General features: G+C 34.8%; 1 protein-coding gene across 7 annotated transcripts in view; it reads left to right on the forward strand.

Moving 5' to 3' along the window:
• Positions 1-23,667, forward strand: part of N4bp2 (NEDD4 binding protein 2) — a 74,273-nt gene that overhangs the window by 9,031 nt on the left and 41,575 nt on the right. For 2 of the 7 annotated variants that reach the window (XM_071614229.1, XM_071614232.1), the window contains exons 4-7: positions 9,782-9,860; positions 11,537-11,883; positions 15,676-16,837; positions 20,515-20,639. In XM_071614229.1, coding sequence (XP_071470330.1) covers positions 11,655-11,883; positions 15,676-16,837; positions 20,515-20,639 — 1,516 coding nt within the window. In that variant the 5' untranslated portion in view covers positions 9,782-9,860; positions 11,537-11,654. Of the gene's footprint in view, positions 1-9,781; positions 9,861-11,536; positions 11,884-14,072; positions 14,165-15,675; positions 16,838-20,514; positions 20,640-23,667 lie in introns of those variants that run through there. The other 5 variants (XM_071614230.1, XM_071614235.1, XM_071614231.1 and 2 more) reach the window with 5 other exon arrangements.

Raw genomic sequence — 23,667 nt, forward strand, 5'->3', positions numbered from 1 at the left:
GTATTATTCGTACGTCTACTTTAATGGCAGTATTGACCATTGCCATACCACTATAGAGTTTATGTTCACTCTAGTGTAGTTGGGCACCTTTTTTTTTTTTTTTCTTTTTGGTGATGGGGATTTAATCCAAGGGCACTTGACCACAGCCCTTTTTCTTTTGAAATAGGGTCTTGCTAAATTGCTGAGACTGGCCTCAAATTTATGATCCTCTTGTCTTAGCCTCCAAACGTGTTAGGATTATAGGCTTGCACCACTACACTCAACCCTAGTCATTTTTATATTTGAGACAGGGTCTTGCTTAGGTGCTCAGGTGCCCAGGCTGGCTTCAAACTCACAGTCTTCCTGCCTTAGCCTCTCAAACAGCTGAGATTACAGATGTACAACACTGCACCCAGCACATTTGGACAAACTTTGCAAGAACTTGTCTCAAAATTTTAAAAGGACTGGAAGTGTAGCTTGGTGATAGAGTACTTGTTTAACATATACAAGCCCCTGGGTTTAATCCCTTGTACTACAAACAAACAAAACTAGAATTGATAAGACCTCTGCTTACTGTGCTGGAATGCTATGATGATTATCAGGGAGTAAATATTTATCAGTTATTTTCTCTATCAGTTTAAAATTGAATATTAGAGGTAGAAGGGTTTGGAAAATGTGTATATGTTGTATATGTGGAATTTATGTTCATAGTATTGTTATTAATAATTATCTACTTTTAGGTTCTTTATATGAGCCATTTTCTAATATGAGTATATTTCTAAAATATATCAAACCTTACTCATTCTTATTTTACATATCCTTTTAGGATACTCAATTAAGGTCAGGTTTATATGTGAAGAAACTGTATATGCTTTTTTAAACTTTTGTCTTAATATTAGACTCTCCTGGAAAAATGATGATATGTGAGATCAGATTGTATAAGAGTTAAACATGAACATCATTTATAGTGGAATAAGTGGGACTTAAATAAATTGGATATATAGAGCAAAAATGGTGTTTGGGAGGTAGTGCCAGCTTTGTATGTTTTATATATCATATTTTTTTCTCTATACAAAACATTAGTTGGATACTCAGATTACCTATGTATTTAGATTTTTTTTTTTAATACCAACAGACAAAATGAAAGAAAAGAGTGTTAGGAGATATATAATTTGTACACTGGTGAAAGTAAGCATAAAGGAAAGTCCAAAACTCATCTTTAGTTTATGATAATGATTGTTTTTTCCGTGATATGAAAAACGTATATGTTATAGATTACTTGAAAAATCCAAAAGTAGTATTTAAAAAAAAATCACCTATAATTTTTTTTTTTGGGATCCATTCTTGTGTAATTCAGTCCCATTTGGGTGTCTGTGAAGGTTGTATTCTAACATTTCCTTTAATAAAGTTTCCATTAAATATTGTCCAAAACATAGTCTTTTTTGTTTCTGTTTTTTAGATGGGGTTTTGCTGTATTGCCCAGGCTGTCCTCAAGCTTCTAGACTCAGCAGTCCTCTTGCCTCAGCCTCCCAAGTAGCTAGGACTAAAGGGACCCAGCTCAAAATATAGTCTTTAATGGCTGCCTAAAATTCCATCTTGAATCTAAAGAGATACTGTATTTTATGGAACCTGACAAATCTGGTTTCAGATTAGCAGATTTAAAAAACAAGCAAATGATCTGAATAGACATTTCTTCAGGGAAGATATACAAGTGCCAATAAGCATCTGTAATTGTGGTAGAAAACATTAGTCATTAGGGAAATTCAAATAAAAACCAACTAGATAAAGCTAGATCCAATTAGAATGGCCATAATTAAACAGAAGGGTAATAACAGGTATAGGTAAGGATGTAGTGAAATTGGAATCCTTATACATTGCTAGCAGAAACTGAAATTTATGCAATTCCTTTGGAAAAAAGTCTGGTAGTTCTGTAAAGGTTAAACATAGAACGAGGTTCGGTGGTATAGGCCTATAATCCCAGCAACTTGGGAGGCTGTGAGGCAGGAGGATCATAAGTTTGAGACCAGTCTCAGCCATTTAGGAAAACCCTATATCAAAATAAAATATAAGAGGACTGGGGTAGAAGTTTAGTGGTAAAGCACCCCTGGGTTCAATCCCCAACCAACTAATCAACCAAAGCTTTTGTTTATGGTGCCATATGATCTAGTAATTCCGCCTTTAGGTATGTACCTAAAAATTTGAAAACATATGTCCACACAAAACTAATACATGAATATTCATAGCAACATTATTCATAATATTCAAATATCTATTAACTGATTAATAAGTAAAATGTGGTATACAGTAGAATATTATTTAGCACTAAAAGGAATGAAGGATACAGGCTGGTTGCAACTTGGGTAAACTGAAAACATTGGACTAAGTGAAAGAAGCCACTCATAAAAGATCACATTGTATGATTCCATTTATATAAATGCCCAGAACGGTAGACAAGTCTACAGAGATTGAAAGTAAATTTGTGATTGCCAGGGTTTAGGGTATGGAGTTTCTTTTAGAAGTGATGGGAATGTTCCGGAATTATGTTGTGGAGATAGTTGTACAACTCCATAAATATACTGAAAACAACTGAATTGTGTGTACCTCAGATTTGGTGAATTTTGGGCTAAGGGTAGTTCAGTGATAAAGTGCTTGCCTAATATGTGTGAGGCCTTGGGTTAATCCTCTGCAAAACAGACACACACACACACACACACACACACATGGAAAAAAAAAAAAGAGAGAAACCCCAAATGGTGAATTTTATAGTTTATATATTATATTTAATAAAACTGGTATCAAAAAGATAATTGGGAGCTAATACGCTTAAAAACAAAATCAGATGAGAGATGCTGTTGCTTTTGAACCAGGTAGGTAGGGTGGAGGTAATGAGAAATGGTTGGATTCTAATTGTATTTTGAAGTTAGAACTGGCAGGATTTGCTAAGTGATGATTAGATATAAGGTGTGAGGGGAAGAGGAGGCAAGAATGACTCTTGGCTTTTTGGCCTCAGCAACTGGAAACTTCCATTAGCTGAGATTTTCAAGACTAGTTAGGGCAGTTCTTTAGTGGAGGATCAGATCACTTTTTACACATGCCTAATTTGGGTTGTTTATTAGATACATAAAGTAGAAGTGTTCAGAGGGTAGTTTGATGTCTGGAGTCAGGAAAGAAGTATTATTGGAGGTGTTAATTTGTTAGCAGGTTGATGTGTTTAAAACCATGAGTCTGGATCAGTGAGGGTCAGTGAGAAAGAAGAGGCTCCCAGGCTCAGTTGGAGCCTCAGAGCAGTTTTCAAATTGAGAGTTGAGAAAGCCTGAGTTGAAAAGCCTGAGAGAGGCAATGTCTTCAGGAGAGGAGAGTAAGTTCTCAGGATGGAATATGATCCATCAGGTGTGGAAGTACTGCTGTGATAGATCTGAAAAAATAAGAATTGACCTTCAGATTTAATTTTGTTTTCTGATGTTTGTTAGTATAAACAAATACACCTTATCAGCCTTGCTAAACTATCTGATTACTAATGTATAGATTCTTTTGGATTTTGTATTCACACAAAAATCTATAAATACTGGTAGTTCTGTATTTTCATGTCCTATTCTTAACAACTTTTTTTTCCTTTTCAAGTCTTAATGTGCTGGGTATGACCTTTACAACAATGGAATATGGAAGTGGTGATAGCAGAAATTCTTGTTTCATTTCTGATTATAAAGGGAAAACTTTCAGCAAGTTCGTAATTGTGAGGGTTTTTGTGTGTTTGTTTTTGATAAGTGTTTTTATCATTTCCATTTTATTTCTAGTTTGTGTTGAGTTGTCATAAGTGGAATGTTGGCTTTTCAAATGCTTTTTCAGTATACACTGAGTTGATTATATGATTTTTCTTTATTGTCAGGAATTACAGTGATTTCCAAATGTTAATACAATCTTGTATTTTAAAAATAAATTGATGCATTACTCTTTTTCTATGTAACTTTGATATTTGGTAACCTATCACTCATATAATTTATTCATCTCTACTTTAAAATTTTATTTAGGAAAGTTGCATGTGTTTTCATTAGTGAAACAGGACTGTAATTTTCCTTTTTCTTTCTTTGTGGTTCTGGGGATGGAATCCAGGGTCTTGAATATGCTAGGAAAGTGTTCTTCCACTGAGCTATACCTCCTGCCTAGATATTTTTCTTTCTTTGAAAGTCTTTGTTAAGGTTTTGGTATCAAGCTTAGGCTAACTTCATAAAATGAACTAAGAAGTCTTTTCCTCCCACCCTCCCTTTCTCTTGCTTTCCTTCTTCCTTCCCTTCTTTCTTTCTTTTCTTCCTTATGTTGTCCAGGTTGGTCTTAAACTCAAATTCTTGGACTTAAGCTATCTCCCCGCCTCAGCTTCTTCTGGACATGCCTGCTTGGGCTGAGATTTATCATCCCCCTCCCCTTGCCCCATTACTCAGAATTGAACTCAGGGGGATTGTACCACTGAGCTACATCCCCAGCCCTTTAAAATTTTTTTGAGACCATTTTTTTTAATATGGAGTCTTGCTAAGTTATCCAGGCGGGCCTTAAACTTGTGGTCCTCCTGTCACAGCCTCCCAAGTAGATGGGGTTACAGGTGCATGCCCAATGTCATCTTAATTTTGATTGCCTTTTGTGTATTTTTGTTTTCTATTTGCTCTTTTGTTTTTATTCTGTATAGTTTTTTTTTTTTTAAATTTGATTCACTGTTTTTCCCCAGTTGCTTGGGAATAAGATGCTACTATCATTGATTTTTTTCAGTCATTTTTCTTTTCTAATATACATGTTTTTACATATTGTCTTCTATGCATGACTTTACAATATCTTAACCTGTGGTATACAACTAAAGTATTTGGTTTAAAATATTTTGTAATCAACATAGTGAATTCTTCCTTGACTCACTTATAGAGTTGTACTTAATTAACTTTCAAGCAATTGGGTTCTGATTATTATAATTATTATTTAAATTATACTTTGCTGCTGATTTCTAGCATGATTTCATGTGCAGTTGAAAATAAAGTGTATACTGTGGTTATTTGGGTGCAGTGTGTGTGTGTGTGTGTATATATATATATATATTTTTTTTAAAAACTTAAAAAAAATTCTTGATGGACCTTTCTTTTATTCATTTATTTATATGTGGTGCTGAGAATCAAATCAAATGTTCAAGGCAAGCGCTCTACCACTGAGCCACAACCTCAGCCCAGTTTATCTATTAGTTTATTGAATAGATATTAAGTCTAGTTATGTTTATTGCATGGCTCAACTCTATGTCCTTACTGTTTCTTATTCTCTTTGCCCTGCCCCACTACTTCAGTTTCCCTGAATAGGTATCCCTTTGTAAAAATATAGAACAAGATCACGACCAGGATACAAATATTAATATAGTCAAGATATAGTAATTCCTTATGTGGCCCGTTTATATCCATTCCTCTTTTTCCTTTTCCTTTTTTTGGTACCAGAGATTGAACCTAGGGGAGCTTAGCCACTGAGCCACATCCCCACCCCTTTTCATTTATTTATTTTTTTATTTTGAGACTTAGGGTCTCCTTAAGCTGCTGAGGCTGGCTTTTAACTTGTGGTCCTCTGCCTCAGCCTCCCAAATTGCTGGAATTCCAGGCATGCACCACTGTGCTCTGCCCATTTCTACTTTTCCTTCCCTCTCTTACTCCTTTTTCAAGGCTTGAAATCACTAATCTATTCTCCATGTCTATAATTATGTCATTTCTAGAATATTATATAAGTGGAATCATTTAATATATGACCTTGTAGGGTTGGCTTTTTTCACTCAGTATAATTCTCTGAAATTTTATATAGGTTAATGTATGTATCAGGTCTTTTTTTTTTTTTTATGCTGACTGGTATTTCATGGAATAGATGTATCGTATTTGGTTTAACCAGTTACCCATTGAATGACATTATTATGAATAAAGCTGCTGTAAGCATTTGCCTAGAGTTTTGAGCCAATATAGTTTTTCATTTCTCAGGGATATAAATCCAGAAGTGCAACTTGTATGGTAGTTGTATATTTAATTTTTTAAGAAATTGCCAATGTTTTTAAAGTGACTATGCTGTTTTACATTCCAATCAACAACATAGGAGGGATCTAGTGTCTCTGAAGCTTAGCCATTATTTGATGTTGTCAATTTGTTTTATTTTAGCCAACCTAATAGGTAAGTAATATGTCATTATAGTTTCAATTTGCATTTATTAATGGCCAATGACATCAAAGGTTGTTTATTTGCTTATTTGCCATTTGTATGCTTCTTTCATATAACATTTTCTCCTTTTTTACTGATTTTCTAGTTGAATTGTTAATTTTGGCTGTTAAATTTTCATGAGTTCTTTATGTATTCTAGATATTAGTTCCTTGTCATACATGTAATAAGTAAATATTCTTTCTCAAGTATGTAGCTTGTCTTTTTATCCTCTTGAGAATTTTTTCTTCTTTTTTTAAAAGGATTTTTCATGGAGCAAATTTTTATTTTGAAGTGCAAATTATCAGTTTTTAATTAATTAATTTTTTTTTGTGGTGCTCAGGATTGAATCCAGAGCTCTCTACCACTGAGCTACAGTCTCCCAGCCTTTTTTATTTTTTTATTTCAATGTAAGATCTCATTAAATTACTGAGGCTGGCCTCAAACTTGTGATCCTCCTGCCTGATTCTCCCAGTGGTTGGGATTATAGGCATGCGCCACAGCACCCCACTATTTCTTACATTTAAATCTGTGATCTATTTTGAGTTAATTATTCTGTAAAGTGTGAGACTTAGGTTAAGCTTTATATTTTTTGCCTCTAAGTGTCTGCTTGTTCCAGTATCATTTATTGAAAAGGCTGTATATTTTCCATTGAATTTCTTTTGCACCTTCATCAAAAACCAGTTGGGCATATATATGTTGGCCGTTTTGGGGTTTTCTATTCTATTCCCAGATTTGTTACTCTGCTGATACCATACAGACTTGATTATTGTAGCTGTTTATGAACTCTTGAAATAAGGTTGATTGATCCCTTCCCACTCTATTCTTTTTCAAAATTATTCTAGCTGTAGTTCCTTTTTCTTATAAATTTTAGAATAATCTTGTCTGTTTGTAAAAAAAAGTCTTGCTTGAGTTTTGATAGAAATTGTGTTAAACCTGTATATGAATATGGGAAGAATTGACATCTTTGCCATGTTGAGCATTTCAGTCGATGAACATGCTGTCTTGCCATGAATTTAGATCTTTGTTTTTTTTTTCATCCCTGTTTTGTAATTTTCAGCATAAAAGTTCTGCATTTCTTTTGTTAGATTTGTACTTAAGTATTTCATAGTTTTTTGGAGTGACTGTGAATATTCTGCAACCATGTACATTGCTAGGAGAGGTAACTGTTGTATTTTTTGTGTTCTTTCTTTTTGTCTTGCATCCTTGCTAAACTTATTTGTTGGATATTTTGTAGATTCCTCAATGACCACATCATCTCTTATTAGGGACAGATTCATTCCTTCTTTTCTGATCTATATATGCTTCTTTTCTTTTTTTTTTTTATACCTTATTTTACAAGCTAGAACTTCTAGCAATATATTGAATAAAAGTGGTAAGAGTGAATATTCTTACTATGTTCCTGATTTTTAGGAGGAAAGCATTTAGTATTTTATCACTAGATATAATGTTAACTCTAGGGTTTTAAATTTATTTTTTTTTTAAATTTTTTGGTGGATGATGGTATTGGGGATCAAACCCAGGACCTTGCATAAACTAGGCAATCCCTTTACCCCTGAGCTAAATCTCCAAACTTTTTAAAAAATTTATTTTGAGGTAGGGTTTTGCTAAGTTATTCAGCCTCACCTTGAACTTGCTATCCTCCTGCCTCATTTACCATAGCAGGGATTATAGGCATGGGCCACCATACTACTACGGTTGGCCACCCAGCCAACTGTAGGTTTTTTGTAGATGTTATTTATCAAGTTGAGGAAGTGCTCCTCTATTTCTGTTTTTTTTTTTTTTTTTTTTCTGGTAGGTTTTTTAAAAATTATGAATGAGTGTTGATTTTTGTCACTTTTTCCAATATTGATTGATATAGTTTAATTTTTATTCTTTAACCTGTTAATATTGTAGATTACACTAATTTTTAAATATTGAACCAGCTTTGCATCTTTGGAATAAACTTCATGGTATATAATTTTTTAAAACATATTGCTGACTTTTATTTGCTAATGTTTTCTTAACGATTTTGTATCTACATTTATGAGGGAAGTTGGTATGTATTTTTTTGACTTTGTCTGGTTTTGGCTTTTTCTTTTTGATATTGCTGGGGATCAAACCCAGGACCTCAGGTGTGCAGGGCAAGCTGTACCACTAAGTTACATCCCCAGCCTCTGGTTTTGGTATCAGGATAGTTCTAACTTCATAAAATGAATTGAAAGTGTTCCTTCCTCTTATTTCCTAGGAGAGATTGTGTAGAAATCATGTTGAGTTTTCTTAAAAATGTTTGTTAAGAGTTCTTCATTTAATACTGAGATGTGTGTGTGTGTGTGTGTGTGTATGTATTTAGTTTTAAAATTGTGAATTAAATTTAACTAAAAATTATAGGTTGTTTTTTTCCCCCCCTTCTTTTTTGGTACCAGGGATTGAACCAGGACTGCTTGACCCCTGAGTCATATCCCCAGCCCATTTTTATTTTTTATTAGGAGTCAGGGTCTCACTAAATTGCTTAAGGCCTTGCTAAGTTACTGAGGCTGGATTTGAACTTATGATCCTCCTGCCTCAGCCTCCTGAGCTCCTGGGATTATAGGCATGTGTCACCACGCCTGGTAAATTATAAGTCTTTTATCTATTGAGTGTGTTACGGTAGACTGGTCTTCTGTGTGTATAAATGTTTGTAGTTTACTAGTCTACTGATATCTTCAGGGTCTGTAATGATATTCCATTTTTAACCCTAATATTGATAATTTGTGTTTTCTCTCTTTTAGCTAGAGGGTTGTGGATTGTATTTATTTTAATTAACTAGTTTGTACTTCTAAAATTTGATTTTCTCTGTTGTTCTCTTGTTTTCGTTGCTATCTTTTCATTTCCTTCTATTTTTTCTGTGTTCTTGTGATGGGGGCATATCTGTTGATTTGAGGTGTTTCTTCTTTTCCAACGTATGCATTTAGCACTATACATTTCCCTTCATCACTGCTTTAGCTGTGTGCTGCAAATTTCAATATAATATATTTTCATTTTCATTCAGTTCAGTGTATTTAAAATTTTTTCTTTACACCTCATCTTTGATCCATGGATTATTTAGAAGAATATTAGTTTCCAAATTGGAGATTTTTCTGTTATCCTTTGACTTGTTGATTTCTAGTTTGATTCTATGTGGAGAACAAATTGTATGTTTTCAGTTCTTTTAAATTTGGTAAGATTTGTTATGTAGCTTAGTTATGGTTTGCCTTGGTAGTTGTTCTGTGGGCATTTGAAAAGAATTTATATTCTGCTGTTGTTGGGTGGAATGTTCTAGAAATGTTGATTAGATTTCTTAATTGTTGGTATTGTTGAATTCTGTATCTTTGGGATTTTCTGTCTAATTGTGTAAATTGTTACTGGAGCAGTATTGAATTTGTCTTTTTTTTTTTTTCCAGTTCTATCAGTTTTTTTCTTTATCTGTTTGGTAGCTCTCTTATTAAGTATGTGGACATTTAGGCTTGCTATGTCTTCCTGGTGGATTGATCCTTTATCATTATTTACCTACTCTTTTTTCTGTCTCTGGTAATTTCTTTGCATTCTACTTATATCTAAGATATAAAAGTGTAATTTTATTTAATTTTAATTAATTTAAATTTAAATAGGCACATGTGGCTGGTGGCTGCCATATTGACAGTGCAATTCTGGAAGGTGGAGAGCCTATGACACAAATTTAATTAAAAGGTAAATTTTATAGTATGTTAGAAGGTGACAAGGGCAATGGGTGGTCAGCAGGAAGGGAGGAGATTGGGGCAGAGGGAGTGGGGTATTTGATTTTCAATTGGACAATTAGAAAAAAATCATTGAATATGATACTAGAACAGAGACTTGAAGGAAGTATGGGAGTTAGTAATGCAAATGTCTGGGGAAGAGTAAATTAAGAGTCAGCAGGGAGGTAAGCCATTGAAAGAACTTTAGCTTTTACTCCAAGTGACATGGAGAACAACTTGAATTTAAAACAGATCCTGATTCAATTAGACTTAGGTTGTCTAAAGATCATTCTGGCAGGTATGTTGAAAATAGACTTTAGGGGACAAGGGTGCTAACCAGTTAGGACAAGAGTCCTAACTAGTTAGGAGACAAAAATGGTAGATGATGGTAGTTAGACCAGATAGTTAGAGTGGATTTTGGGGAAAATATGTTAAATCTGAAGTGTTTATTGACTACATCCAAGGAGAGAAAACAAGTAAATTCTCTGTAGTTTTATTCCCAATACATGAGTCACTGCCCTGTGGAGCTTACACTTTACTGGATTGTGGATAGTAAACACAGTATTAATAGAACATATGCCATGTTAGAAGATAAGTCTTAGGCAAAAAAAAAAATCAACAAGAGGAGGAATTAGAGGACTTGAGTTTCTGAGGTGGTAACATTTGAGTAATGATAAGAAGGTGGTGAGGAAATATATCTTAAAAGTACCTGGGGTAAAAAGTAGTTCAGATATTAGGAACCAAGGTGTAAATGTTCCTGTTTGGGAGCATGGCTGATGTGTTTGAAGAAAAGCAAGGATGCTAAGTGTGTCTGGAATTGCATGAGCAAGGGAAGGAGGATCTGGAGATGACAGTACAGAGGTAACAAGTGTCTGGGTTAAGGCCATTTTAAGGGCTTTTGCTTTCATCTTGAGACAGGAGGCTGGTGGATAGTATAGGAGAAAAGGGGTATGATCCAGCCTAGGGTTTAATTGAGCCACTCTGCCTGCTGTGCTAAGTAGACTGAAGGGACAAGAGTGGAAGCAGGGAGATTGATTTGTCTGATTAATCCAGGGGAGAGTCTGAGATAGCTGAATCTAGGGTGGTAGCAGTGGAGATGGTAAAGAATGATCACATCCTGGATACATTTTGTGGGTTGTATCTGGCAAAATTGGCTTACCAGTTGGATGTGGGATGAGAAGAGTCAAAGATGATTCCAAGATTTATGACATGAGAAGGATAGAGTTACATTAACAGAGATGGGAAAGACTGGGAAGAACAGGTTCAAAGGGTTTGATTAGGAACTCAGTTTTGGACATGTTTATGATGCCTATTAGACATCTGAGTGTAGTTTCAATAGGCATCATAATTGTATTTATGGATGCTGTTTTATGTGTTTAAAATGAAATAATGGTATTAAAACAGTGTAGTCACTGTGTTTCACACAGTGTATTCACTGTTTTGAAATACATTACGTTTGTTAATATCTTAATTTTTATTTAACATGTTCAATTCTGGAAACACTGGAATATTTTGGACAGAGAAATTGTTCGACTATTTTTTGGCTTTGCTGCCAGAGTCTGGTACTTTCTTAGCATAAATAATAATGTCATTCCAGTTTTAGAAATATAACTACATAGCCTGAGTGTTTTTACTTGCTTTCTATTTTAGGTCCTATTACCACTGGATTGTGCAAGATTTTTAACGCTATTTTCTTTGAATTATGATTTAATATCAAACATCTTAAATTTTTTTAAAAAAGGGAAAAATTTTAGTTTTGGAAGTCAGAATGCCAAGGAAAAGGAAAAATCTTGGGGGAAATCCTATTCAGAAGACTGCAAACTCTAAGGAAGTTGTCGTATCCAGTCTTGCTAGTCATGAGGAGTCAACCACTACCCTTCCTTCCGTGTGTGAGACAAACACTGATCAGGAAGAACTCTTCACCAGTATCTCAGAGATGTTTTCTGATCTGGATCCTGATGTAGTGTATTTGATGCTTTCTGAATGTGATTTCAAAGGTGAGAAAAAGTTCAGTTTGAACCCTTTGCGTCTTATAAGAAGACTTCATATATATGCCATGATCGGTAGTAATATAGTAAAGTAACTGTCCTATTTCCCTTTTGTTCATCATTTTCTAAGCACCTGCCATGGGCAAGGTACTACGTTTGGTATTGTGAGGAATATGAAGAAGAATAAAGCAAAATTTCTCCTCTTAAGAAATGCACAGTTCTAGATGTAAGATGCATGTATAGATATCATTCTTCATTTTATTTTTTTATCTTTCCTTTAGAACAGGTCGGCACTGTTGACATTTTGGACTGGATAATTCTTCATTGTAAATGGTTCTGCTGTGTATTATAGGGTGTTTAGTAGCATCCCTAGCCTATACTCACTAGATGTCAATAGCACCCCAACCCCTAGTTGTGACAATCACAAATATTTCCCTATTTTGTCATTTGTCCCCTGGTAGACAAAATTATATGTGGTTGAGAGCCAGTGTCTTAGAATGTAAGCTCCATGAAGACAGAGATTTTAAAAACTTTTAATTTTTCTTCTATATTCCTAACCCCTGAAAGAGCAAATGACCCATAATAGAAGTTAGCAGATATTTATTGAGTGACTAGGTAATTTTTTATAATTACAGAAATAAGAGCTGAATAATAAGAATTGAGGCAAGTAGTGTTGTTTCAGAACATTGGCTTTGGACTCAAGAGGCCTGGGTTGCATTTCAGTTCTGCTGACCTCTCTTAAGTCTTTTGTTTTCTAATCTGTTAATAAAAAAATAATAGCATATATCTTATAGGACTTTTTGGTTGAGGACTGAGTTTTTTTTTCTTTTTTTTGGTGAAGTCTTAGTAAATTATTAATAACTTGTAATAAATTGTTTAGAAGTATGTTTGCAGACTGAGGGACTGTATAAAGTTGACTGGATGAATAAATTACTTGATGATATTTAGTATTGTTATTGACCATGATTAGTATAAAATGAAGATTTGAAGGTTTTGATAATACATGATATACTTCCATTTTCAGTCATTGTGTGAACTGTGATGTGAGCATATTTTACCTATTCTGTTTTGGTATGTGTGCAGAAAACCAGGTTTCTACAACACACTTGGTGCTCAGAAATGATGGTGTGTAGTTTTGTAAGTGACTTTAACATTTATTTCCTAATTTTGGTGTCTTTAAAATTTGTTGAATATACATTAACATAGGAGCAGGAAACCATAAGAAAACTATATTATCCTATGTCTTAACAAATAACTTATTTCTCTTTTTCAGGATCTTCTGAGGACCTTGTTATAAACATTTGATATGTTCAGTAGTTTGAATAATAGCATTGATGACATTTTATATTCTGCTTTTTAAACTTAATATGACATAAACAGTTTTTCAGTGTTCTACAACCTTTTGTTTATTTTCAGCAGTTTTCCAGTACTCCAGTGAGGAATTGTGCTGTAACTTATTTATCTAAGTTTCTCATGAATAATTAACATTGTGAAGAACACCTTGGTAAAAATAGCCTCTTTCTTTCTTTTGGCTTTTTTTTCTTAGTCCCAAAGTTTTGTTTTCTGCGTCACAGGGTAAGAGCAGTTTTCGGCCCTTGGAAATACACTGCTTAAATTGCCCACCAATGAGGTATGCAGGTTTGTAATACCACTGGCACTGAATAAGTGTAGCCCTTTCACCACAGCCTCTTCAGCATTATGTAGAATTGTTTTAAGATTTTAATAGTAATACATTGTACCTTAATTTGTGTTTTTTTAATAAAGAGAAATAGTAAACATTTTTATAGATGACTTTTCATTAATTCTTATATTCTTATATTTATTGTCCATTCATATTTTTGTTTGTTTTTCTACTATAGTTTAAATTTTTTCCAACACTCTGTTTAAGACTTTTCTTTTTGTTTGATAATGATCTATGTTGGTCTTGTATTTCTTTTTACTTAATGCTGTCTTTTTTTTGTTGTTGTTGTTATATACATGCTAGTTTTTTAAGTTGATCTTTTCTGGTTTTTCTATCATGTAGATTTTTTTCATAGAAATACCTCTTATATTTGCTTTCTTTTTCTTTCTTTCTTTTTTTTTTTTTTCCCTTTTTTCCATTTTTAGGGCTTCTTGCCTTTGTAGTATTAATGTGATTTCCTGATTGATCCTTCTGCCAGGTTTGCCCCCTCCAATCCCTCTTTGTTTTTCTTCTTAAGGGAACATTAATTGGGTGCTTACTAGGTGCCAGTCCTTGTGCACAGCACTTTTTCATGGATTATCTCATTTAGTCCTCACAACAACCTATGAGGTAGGTACTTTTATTATCCCAATATTACAAATGAGAAACTTGAGGCTTAGGGAAGCTAATTACTTGTTCAAAGTGATGTAGCCAGCAAGTAGGAATTTAAATGCCGGTGTTCTGACTCCAGACCAGAGCTGTTACCTGCTGTGCTGTGCCATTTCCACATTAATCTTCTTTAAAACAAATCAAGGAAAAAACAAAACAAAACAAAAAAAACCCCCAAAACAAAAACAAACCCCAAATTTTAGATGCTTAAAAGTTTTTCTTGTGGTGCTGGGAATCAAATCCAGAGTTTAATGCATCTAAACAAGTGTTCTACCATGACCTACATCCCCATTCCTAAATACTTAAAAATTCTAATGGTTGCTCATTTGTTATTACAAAAAGAGCTCAGCATTGGAGTCAGACACACCAGTCCTGGCTCTGTCACTTACTATCTGTGTGACTTGAGCCGAGTTGGTATACTTTTTTGAGCTTCATTGTCTTCATCTATTTCCATAGATGTCTTCATATACCTCATAGTATTCTTCGAGGATTCAGTGAGGTGATTTGTATAAAACTTCTAGCCCAAATGCTATGACTATCAGTTTCTTTTCAAGTTCCCTTAAAAAATAAAATTAATATTTCTTAGCATGCCATATAAGACCCTTCTCAATTTTATCCCATCTCCCTTTGCAGTTTTATCTTCTTCTTTTCCACCATACATATTGCTGAGTACTCACTCTCTCCAACCAACTTCTCTCAATACTTTAAACATGCTTTGTATTTTCAACCTTGGCTTACCTTTTCCTCCCATTTTGCAAACTGCTTTTTAATCTTCAAGTGCCAGTTTACATATCCCTTTATGTAAAATCTTTCCTTACTTTCCTGAACACTGCTGTGGCATTTGTACACTCTCAAAACGATGCATTATTTAATTTATAGTATGATATAATTATTTTCTAATGTAATTGTCCTCAATCTCCATTAAACTGCAAAATCCTTTGAAGTAGTAAAGACTCTTATTTGTTTTTTTAAAAAGTATTTCTGATATGTAGTACATGATCATAAAAATTTTTTTGTATTAAGTGAAATTTGTAGTATGGTCTTTATAAATTAGACTTACTAGAATATGTACTTAAATATGCAATACTTAAAATAACATGCAATAGGTAATTGTTGAATAAATCAACTGAATTTAGGACCTTTATAAATAACCCTAATACATACTATTCCACATATTTATACTTTTACTCAACAACTTAATTGAAGACTATATACTGGATGATAGTTTATTATTTGTCTGAAAGAACAGCATTGCATGTCTCCATTATTAAAACTTCTTCAGTAATGCAGTCTTTGTTATATTAGTAAAAAATTAATTTCTAAAAGATGACTTGAATATATATATAAATTTCTCTATATTCCTTTCAAGGCAAAATCCAGTATTTTCCTTGGATTTTAATAAAGTCATGTCTTACTTTTTCAACATCTATATGTATTTTTTTGTTGTTATTGTTGTTGTTCTTGTTGTACAGTTGAAAATGCCATGGATTGTCTATTAGAATTGTCTGCCTCTGATGCCAAGATAGAAGGATCATCTGCACAAAACTTTGTTGCTTCTGAGAACCAGCCAGTTGAAACAGGAAGTGAAATAATGGAGAAGTGTCCTCTTGAAGAAGAGAGTGAAGATTCGAAGATGGATTCATTTCTGGATATGCAGCTGACTGAAGACTTGGATTCCTTAATACAGAATGCTTTTGAGAAATTGAACTCTTCTCCTGATGACCAAGTATACTCATTTTTGCCTTTGCAAGATGTTAATAGTTTTAATGACCCAAGTAAGTTTATAAATTCACATTCAAGTAATACGACTCCTATCCATTCTATGCAAAACATGGATTCCAACAGTGAGAATTTAGAAAATTCTGTCTCTACAGTAAGTTCAAACCCATTAACTTCACATTCAGTTTTGAATGGGTCCAGAAGTTTTATAAAGGATAACACTTTGGCTTTGGAAGATGATTACCAAGAAGATTCTCATCTCAGTAGTTCTTTAAATCCAACAAATGACTCTATCATGGGTTGTAGCAATCTCAATCAGAGACAGAGCGAGTTTTTAGAATCTGAGCGTGTTGAGGCTCAACTTTCCGAAGCCTCTGTAAATTTGGATGCTAATGAACCTCAAGCTTCTTTAAACCTTCCTGTGCAAAATTCAGGGTGTGATTTGCCAGATACTGGTGGGAATCAGAGGTCTACTTCTGTCTCTGATATTTTTGTACCTTCTGAAGGGTTCAATTTCAAGCCACACAAACATACTGAACTACCACCAAAGGGGAAGGATATGAATTACTGCCCAGTACTTACCCCTCTCCCTTTACTGCTTCCTCCTCCTCCACCTCCACCAATGTGGAATCCAATGATTCCTGCTTTTGACCTCTTTCAAGGAAGCCATGGGTTTGTGGCTCCTGTTGTAACCACAGCTGCACACTGGAGACCCGTCAACTACACATTTCCACCCTCAATCATTTCTCACACTTCCCCAACAAAGGTATGGAGAAACAAAGAGGGAACAAGTGCTTATCAAGTACAAGAAACTCCGGTTTCTCAAGTTGTAAGAAAGAAGACAACATCATATGTTGGACTAGTTCTTGTTCTTCTCAGAGGCCTTCCGGGATCAGGAAAATCTTTTTTGGCGAGGTACGAGGTTTCAATTGAATTCTAAGAAGTATTATGCATGATTCTGAACAGATAATCTGAATATGCAAAATGCTTTGCTTGATGGAGATGTTTAGTAACTCCTAAGGTATTTTTTTTTTCCACTTGTTTTTTTGAACTTTGTAGCTAATAACACTTTTTTTCTCTAGAAATTTTTATTGGAAAATTTCCTCTCAGAATACCTTTGAGAGAATAGAAGAAAAAATTAAGATGGTTACAATATATTTTTGAATAACTATTTATTTTTATGTGGTGCTGAGGATCGAACCCCAGTGCCTCACGTGTTCTAGGCAAGTGCTCTACCACTGAGCCACAACCCAGCCCTGGTTCCAATATTTTGACCTTGAGAAATCAACAGGAATAACTTTGTGTGGAGGAGAGTTAATTTGAGTGGGAGAAAGATGAGTTCAACTTTGATCATGGAGTTAAACAACCATAATTAATTTTGCATTCATGGAAAGGAAGTCTTAAATACATGAATTCTACTGGTAGTAGGGAGTCTGAGATTCTAGTATGTTGTTAAATTATATTTTTAGAAATGTGTGATTTCAAGGTAGAGCATAAGGGATGAACAGTGGTAGTAAAAGAACTTCAAATTTTCTGGGATTTATTTATTGCAAAACAGTACTCTCAACTATTTTCTCATATCCATTTTTGTTCATTTTGTAGTTAAGTTAGGTGGTGTGTGCCTTGGCCTGGGTGACCAGAGTCAGTGTTAGAAGTAGCCTTAATTTATGGTTCCAGTGGCACTCCTTCAAGAGTACTGTTTTCTCTGAATACAATGGTGTGTGCCTATAATTGACTTAGGAGGCTGAGGCAGGAGGATTGCAAGGCCCTAAGCAATTCATTGAGACCCTGTCTCAAAATAAAAAATAAAATGGGCTGGGGATGTGGCTCAGTAGTTAAGCACCGCTCAGTTCAATCCCTGGTACCAAAAAAAAGTACTATTTTCTTAGTTCCTTTTCCCTTCCCTTAGCTTTTAAATGACAAGAGATTTATTCCTAACATTTTATTTGCCTATACTTTTTTTCTTTCCAAGTTTTTCATTGTTTACCCTCTTTTCTTGGGAGGGTCTTTTCTGTTTGGTCCTGGGTACATTTAGTCTTAGTGAGTGTGCATAGTTATCTGTGGAATGTGTTTTATTAGCTCATTTCAGTTATTTTTCTTTTTTTATTTTTTAAATATTTATTTTTTAGGTGTAGATGGACACAACACAATGCTTTTATTTTTATGTGGTGCTGAGGATCGAACCCGGGTCCTGCCCGTGCTAGGTGACCGCTCTACCGCTGAGCCACAATCCCAGCCCTCAGTTGTTTTTCTTTTGAAGTAAAAAATGTTTCTTTTATTGTGGGAACTATAATTACAGGCAAATATAAGCTATATAAACCTTGGAAGAGTGAAAATTAACAAAACCTGAAGTTTGAGTTGGAAAGGAATAAAAAAGAGTGACAGTATTAATTACTGTTGTAACAGAACATTAAAATGGGCCGGGTTTCAGTTTTGGTGCCTGGAGAGGTCACTAAGGCTAAGAATCAAATAATATGCCATGTCCCAAAGTTTACAGAGCTTTTTGAAGGGAGTGGCACAAACCAGGTTTTCTTTTTTTTTTTTGTATCCTGAGTACAAAAGAATGAATGTTGAAAGAGAAAGAGAAAATGGTTGCAGTGCTGTGACATTTTCCCTCTGTCAACTTAGGGTTGCTGAGGGGGATGATGCTTTGAGGTCATCCCATGGTTAGTGAGAAGGTTTTTCCCTTTAGAGCTTGGTGGGTGTTCGCCGGGCTGAGGGGACAGAGCGGGCCTGCAACATCTAAAGGCAGGAGGTTGTACAGGCCCTCAGCCCATTCACTTGTTTTTTGATAGCTTTTACTTGTCTAGACTTCAGTAGTTTTCACATTTTTTAAAAATATTTTTTTTTTAGTTGTAGGTGGACAACAATACCTTTTATTTTATGTATTCATATTTATGTGGTGCTGAGGATGGAACCCAGTGCCTCACACGTGCTAGGCGAGCGCTCTACCACTGAGCTACAACCCTGACCCTAATTTTCACATATTTTATTCATGCATTTACAAATGTATTCTTCTGTAGATAAATCATGGACTGTTCTCATTGACCTAACAAAATTAAAACAATTTAATAATGCATATATTGCAGAAAGTCACAGCATTGTATTTTGAGAAAGAAATTAGAATGAAGGACCATATTTTAAAAGGTATAGAGCTGTGAGACAGGATTGTAGAACTAGATTTCAGTGGCTTTAAAATCAGAGGCAGCTATACTTTGAGAATGGGAAGAGAAAAAAGTGCTTGTCCCAATGTAGGAATATTATTTTTTGAATGAAGAGAGAAATAAGTAGGATAGTGTGGAGACATAGAAGCTGTTTTTTTCAGAGACAGTGGTCCACGGCATTAAACTAGTATGTGAGCTCAAGAAAAATAAGGGGAAAAACAGGGCTTTCAGATTTACTGGAAAGAAGGTTATGAAGGGATAAGTTAAACAATTTTGTGGGGTGTGGTGGTGCACGCCTGTAATCCCAGCAGTTTGGGAGGCTGAGACAGGAGGATCGCAAGTTCAAAGCCAGCCTCAGCAACTCAGTGAGGCTTTAAATAATTTAGTGAGACCCTGTCTAAATAAAATATAAAAAAGGGTTGGGGATATGGCTCAGTGGTTATACGCCACTGGGTTCAATCCCCAGTACCAAAACAAACAAACAAACAAAAACTCTCAAGCAATTTTGTTGTCCCATGAAGGTGGAAGATGGATTTAGAAGTTTTGATAATGAGTTAAGGGAAGGAGAGGAACTGGGAAATGATTGAAAGGGTTTTCAAAGTGTGGCTACAATTTTTGTTTCTTTTTTGTGTGTGTCTCAAATATATAGCAGGTAAATTCCAGAATTAGAAGAGGTGTTAGGAATAAAAAACCTACCCACAAAGCTATCTTAAGTTTGTATAATTTTGCTTAACAGATTAAATTGATATCTATTAACATGATATTTTGGATGTTTTGGGTATACTTGTTTAATAGCAATATGCAGAGAGCTGTATCTATTTTTCCTCCTCTTCATCCTTCTCCTCCTCTTTCTTATTGAGTATTGAACCCAGAGATGCTCTACCACTGAGCTACATCCCAGTCCTTTTTATTTTTTATTTTTGAGACAGTTTGAATTTGTGATCCTCCTGCCTCAGCCTCCCAAGTAAGTGGGATTATAGGCAAGTGCCCCCATGCCTGGCCATCTTCATCTACTTTTAAATATTAGTTCTGTCTTAGTACTTGCCTGCTTTGAAATGACTTTCTTAAGGTGGGTGAAATAGATAATTGTGTATCAAGTGATCAGACAAGGGGAATGCTTGTGACTGAGCTCTGAAGCATTTTTAGTTGTCAGATATTCTTGGTAATTAAAAACGTACTAATCTTCAGACATTTATAGTTAATTATAATAGTTTTTATAACAAAAATATTTCTGAAAATTACATAAGCAAACTGCCTTAGGCTAGTTTTATTGGGAATCAAACTTATGCTTAGAGGATTTTGGCATGATTTCTTTGAATATTACGATGTTTTTACTCTTGTAAATTGAGTTGTTAAATTTTTTATTTGAATTATGACTGCAATTTTGGAAGGAAAATTAATGAAAATAACTCCCTTTGTCATTCACAGGACTTTGCAAGAGGATAATCCAAGTGGAGTCATTCTTAGTACTGATGATTATTTTTATATAAATGGACAGTACCAGTTCGATGTAAAGTACTTAGGAGAAGCACATGAATGGAACCAGAATCGTGGTAAGAATAGACATCAGATTCTGGGTAATATTAAGAGTAATAGAAAAAGAAAATTCACTTAGTGTTTGTATTTTGAAAAACTTTAAAGAATTTATAGTTAACTTTAATTTTGTAACTATATAATATATATAGTATTATGTTAACATGCTTATGTTACATATTGCTTTATTAACTTTTTTGGTCATTGTGACTAATACACCTGACAAGAACAACTTAGTGGAGGAAATGTTTATTTGGGTCTCATGGTTTTAAAAGTCTCAGTCACAGTCCATAGATGGTTAACTCCATTGCTCTGGGCCAAGAGGAGGCAACACATTGTGGGGAAGGCCCAGTGGAGGAAAGTTGCTCATCATGGCGGGGGACAGGAAATGGGATGAGGGAGGTTCACAGGAAGAATAACCCTTCCAGGACATGCCTCCAGTGACCCACCTCCTCCAGCCATGCCCCATCTGCTACAGTTACCATGTAGTCATTCCATTTAAACTAGGATGGACTGATTAGGTCACAGATCTCATAAGGCAAGCATTTTACCTCTGAACATTCCTGAATTAATAGGAGCTTTTGGGCGGACGTCGCATATCAAAAACATAGTATGTAGTAAGAGTTAAACAAGATAGTTTTATTTCACAGGATTAAAATACCTTTCATAAATGCTTGAAATATTGTATGGCACATTTAAGTTGTATTTAATCCATAGGGATCTTGTCAGAAGTAAATCTACTTTTCTGCTTGAATCTCAGTTGCTCAAGGAGGTTACAGTATCTGGTATGCTTTGGTTCCTGTTTTCTTTTTTTTTTTTTGTTTTAGGTGGACACAATATCTTTATTTATTTTTATGTGGTGCTGAGGATCAAACCCAGTGCCTTGCACATACCAGGCCAGCGCGCTACCACTTGAGCCATATCCCCAGCCCCTGGTTCTTGTTTTCTAAAATGGAATTTGCCTTGTAACCATTGATCTTCCCTATAGTGGTTTAATTTTTATAGAGGATAGTCTAAAAATGGCTCTCTTCAAAATCATCTACTAAAATATGATCATAGGTGAAACTTTAGTTTCCTTTTTAGTACAGCAGCCAATTCACTGAAGGTGACTTTATTATTAAATGTTTAATGACTTGCATAATTTGAATTATGTGTGGGAATTTCTATTAAAACATGCAGATGGTATTTTAGTTAGTTTTTCTTTTATAATAAATGCACTATGAAGGCGATACTTGAGTTTGGCATCCTTGGGCATTGTGAAGTTTTTACATATTCTTTCTTGAGCTAAAAATTAAAGTGAGAACTCAGGAATATGAAATTATGAACACAGCTAAAAGTAAAAGAGGCAGTATAATGTACTGGGAATCAAGTCTGGATTTGCCAGTTACTAGCTGTGTAACCTTGTACAAATTATTTATTTACTCCAAGGCCTAGTATCTTTGTCTATAAAAGAGGATGTTACTGGGTCAACATAGCCTTATTACAGCAACAACCACAGCAGTAATGATGATGATGAAGATGATGAAATAACACATTTATAACACAGGCTAAATTCTTTTTTTGGTGGGGGAATACCAGGGATTGAATTCAGGAGGACTTGGCCACTTAGCCACATCCCCAGCTCTGTTTTGTATTTTATTTAGAGACAGGGTCTCACTGAGTTGCTTAGTGCCTCTCTTTTGCTGAGGCTGGCTTTGAACTCATGATCCTTCTGTCTTGGCCTCCTGAGCCCCTGGGATTACAGGTGTATGCCACTGCATCCAGCTACCCAAATTCTTTTAATATTTTTTAGTTGTAAGTGGACACAATACCTTTATTTTATTTATTTATTTTTATATGGTGCTGAGGATCAAACCCATTGCCTCATGCGTGCTAGGCAAGCACTCTACCACTGAGCTACAGCCCCGGCCCCCAAATTCTTTTAAGCAACTTTATTGGGATAAAAATCTATGGGTCTTACAATTCACTCATTTAAATTGGACTGTTTTAGTTAGCTTTTTCGCTGCCGCAACTAAAAGACCTGATCAGCACAATTGTAGAGGAGGAAAAGTTTACTTGGGGGCTCATGGTTTCAGTGGTCTTAATCCATAGACATTAGACTCTATTCTTTGGGACTCCAGGTGAGGCAGAACATCATGGTGGAAGAGTGTGGCAGAGGGAAGCAGCTCACATGAGGTTTCATTGTGGTTTGATTTTCATTTCCCTGGTGGCTAAAGATCAGGAAGCAGAGAGAGGTCTTCACTTGCCAGATACAAATATATACCCCAAAGCCACACTTCCAATTCCTACCTCCTCTAGCTATACCCTACCACTTCAGTTACCACTTGGTGGTAATCCTGTGGGGATTAATTCACTGATTGGGTTAATACTCTCACAACCCAATCGTTTCTCCTTTGAATATTCTTGCATTGTCTCACACATGAGCTTTTGGGCAACACCTCACATCCAAACCATAACATGGACAATTTAATTGTTTTTAGTAGAATTTAATATTCAAAGTTGTGTACCCATTACCACAATCAATTTTAGAGCATATTTATTACCTCAAAAAGATTCTGTACCCATTAGCAGTCATTCCTTATTTTTTCTGTTTACCTTTTTTTTTTTAAAGTGTGTCTCATTCTTGAGCACCGACGTTCTTTTTTTTTTTTTTTTACTTTGTTTTATTTATTTATTTATTTTTATGTGGTGCTGAGGATGGAACCTAGTGCCCCTCACAGGTGCTAGGTAAGCACTCTACCAATGAGCCACAACTCCAAGCCTTCCATTTATTTTCTATCTTGATAGATTTGCCTGTTCTGAATATTTCATATAAATTGAGTCATGTAATATGTGGTCTTTTGTGATTGGCTTCTTTTAGTTAGCATAATGTTTTCAAGATTCATCTACACTGTAGCACGTGTTAATACTTTTTTTTTTTTTAGTACTTCATTCTTTATAGTTAAGTTTCCATTATATGAATATGTCACATTTTATTCATCATTTTGTCAATTGATGGACATTTGTTTGTTGCTTCCTTTTGGCTATATTAACAATGCTGTTGTAAAC

Source organism: Marmota flaviventris, chromosome 7, assembly GCF_047511675.1.
Source record: "Marmota flaviventris isolate mMarFla1 chromosome 7, mMarFla1.hap1, whole genome shotgun sequence".
NCBI lineage: Eukaryota > Metazoa > Chordata > Mammalia > Rodentia > Sciuridae > Marmota > Marmota flaviventris.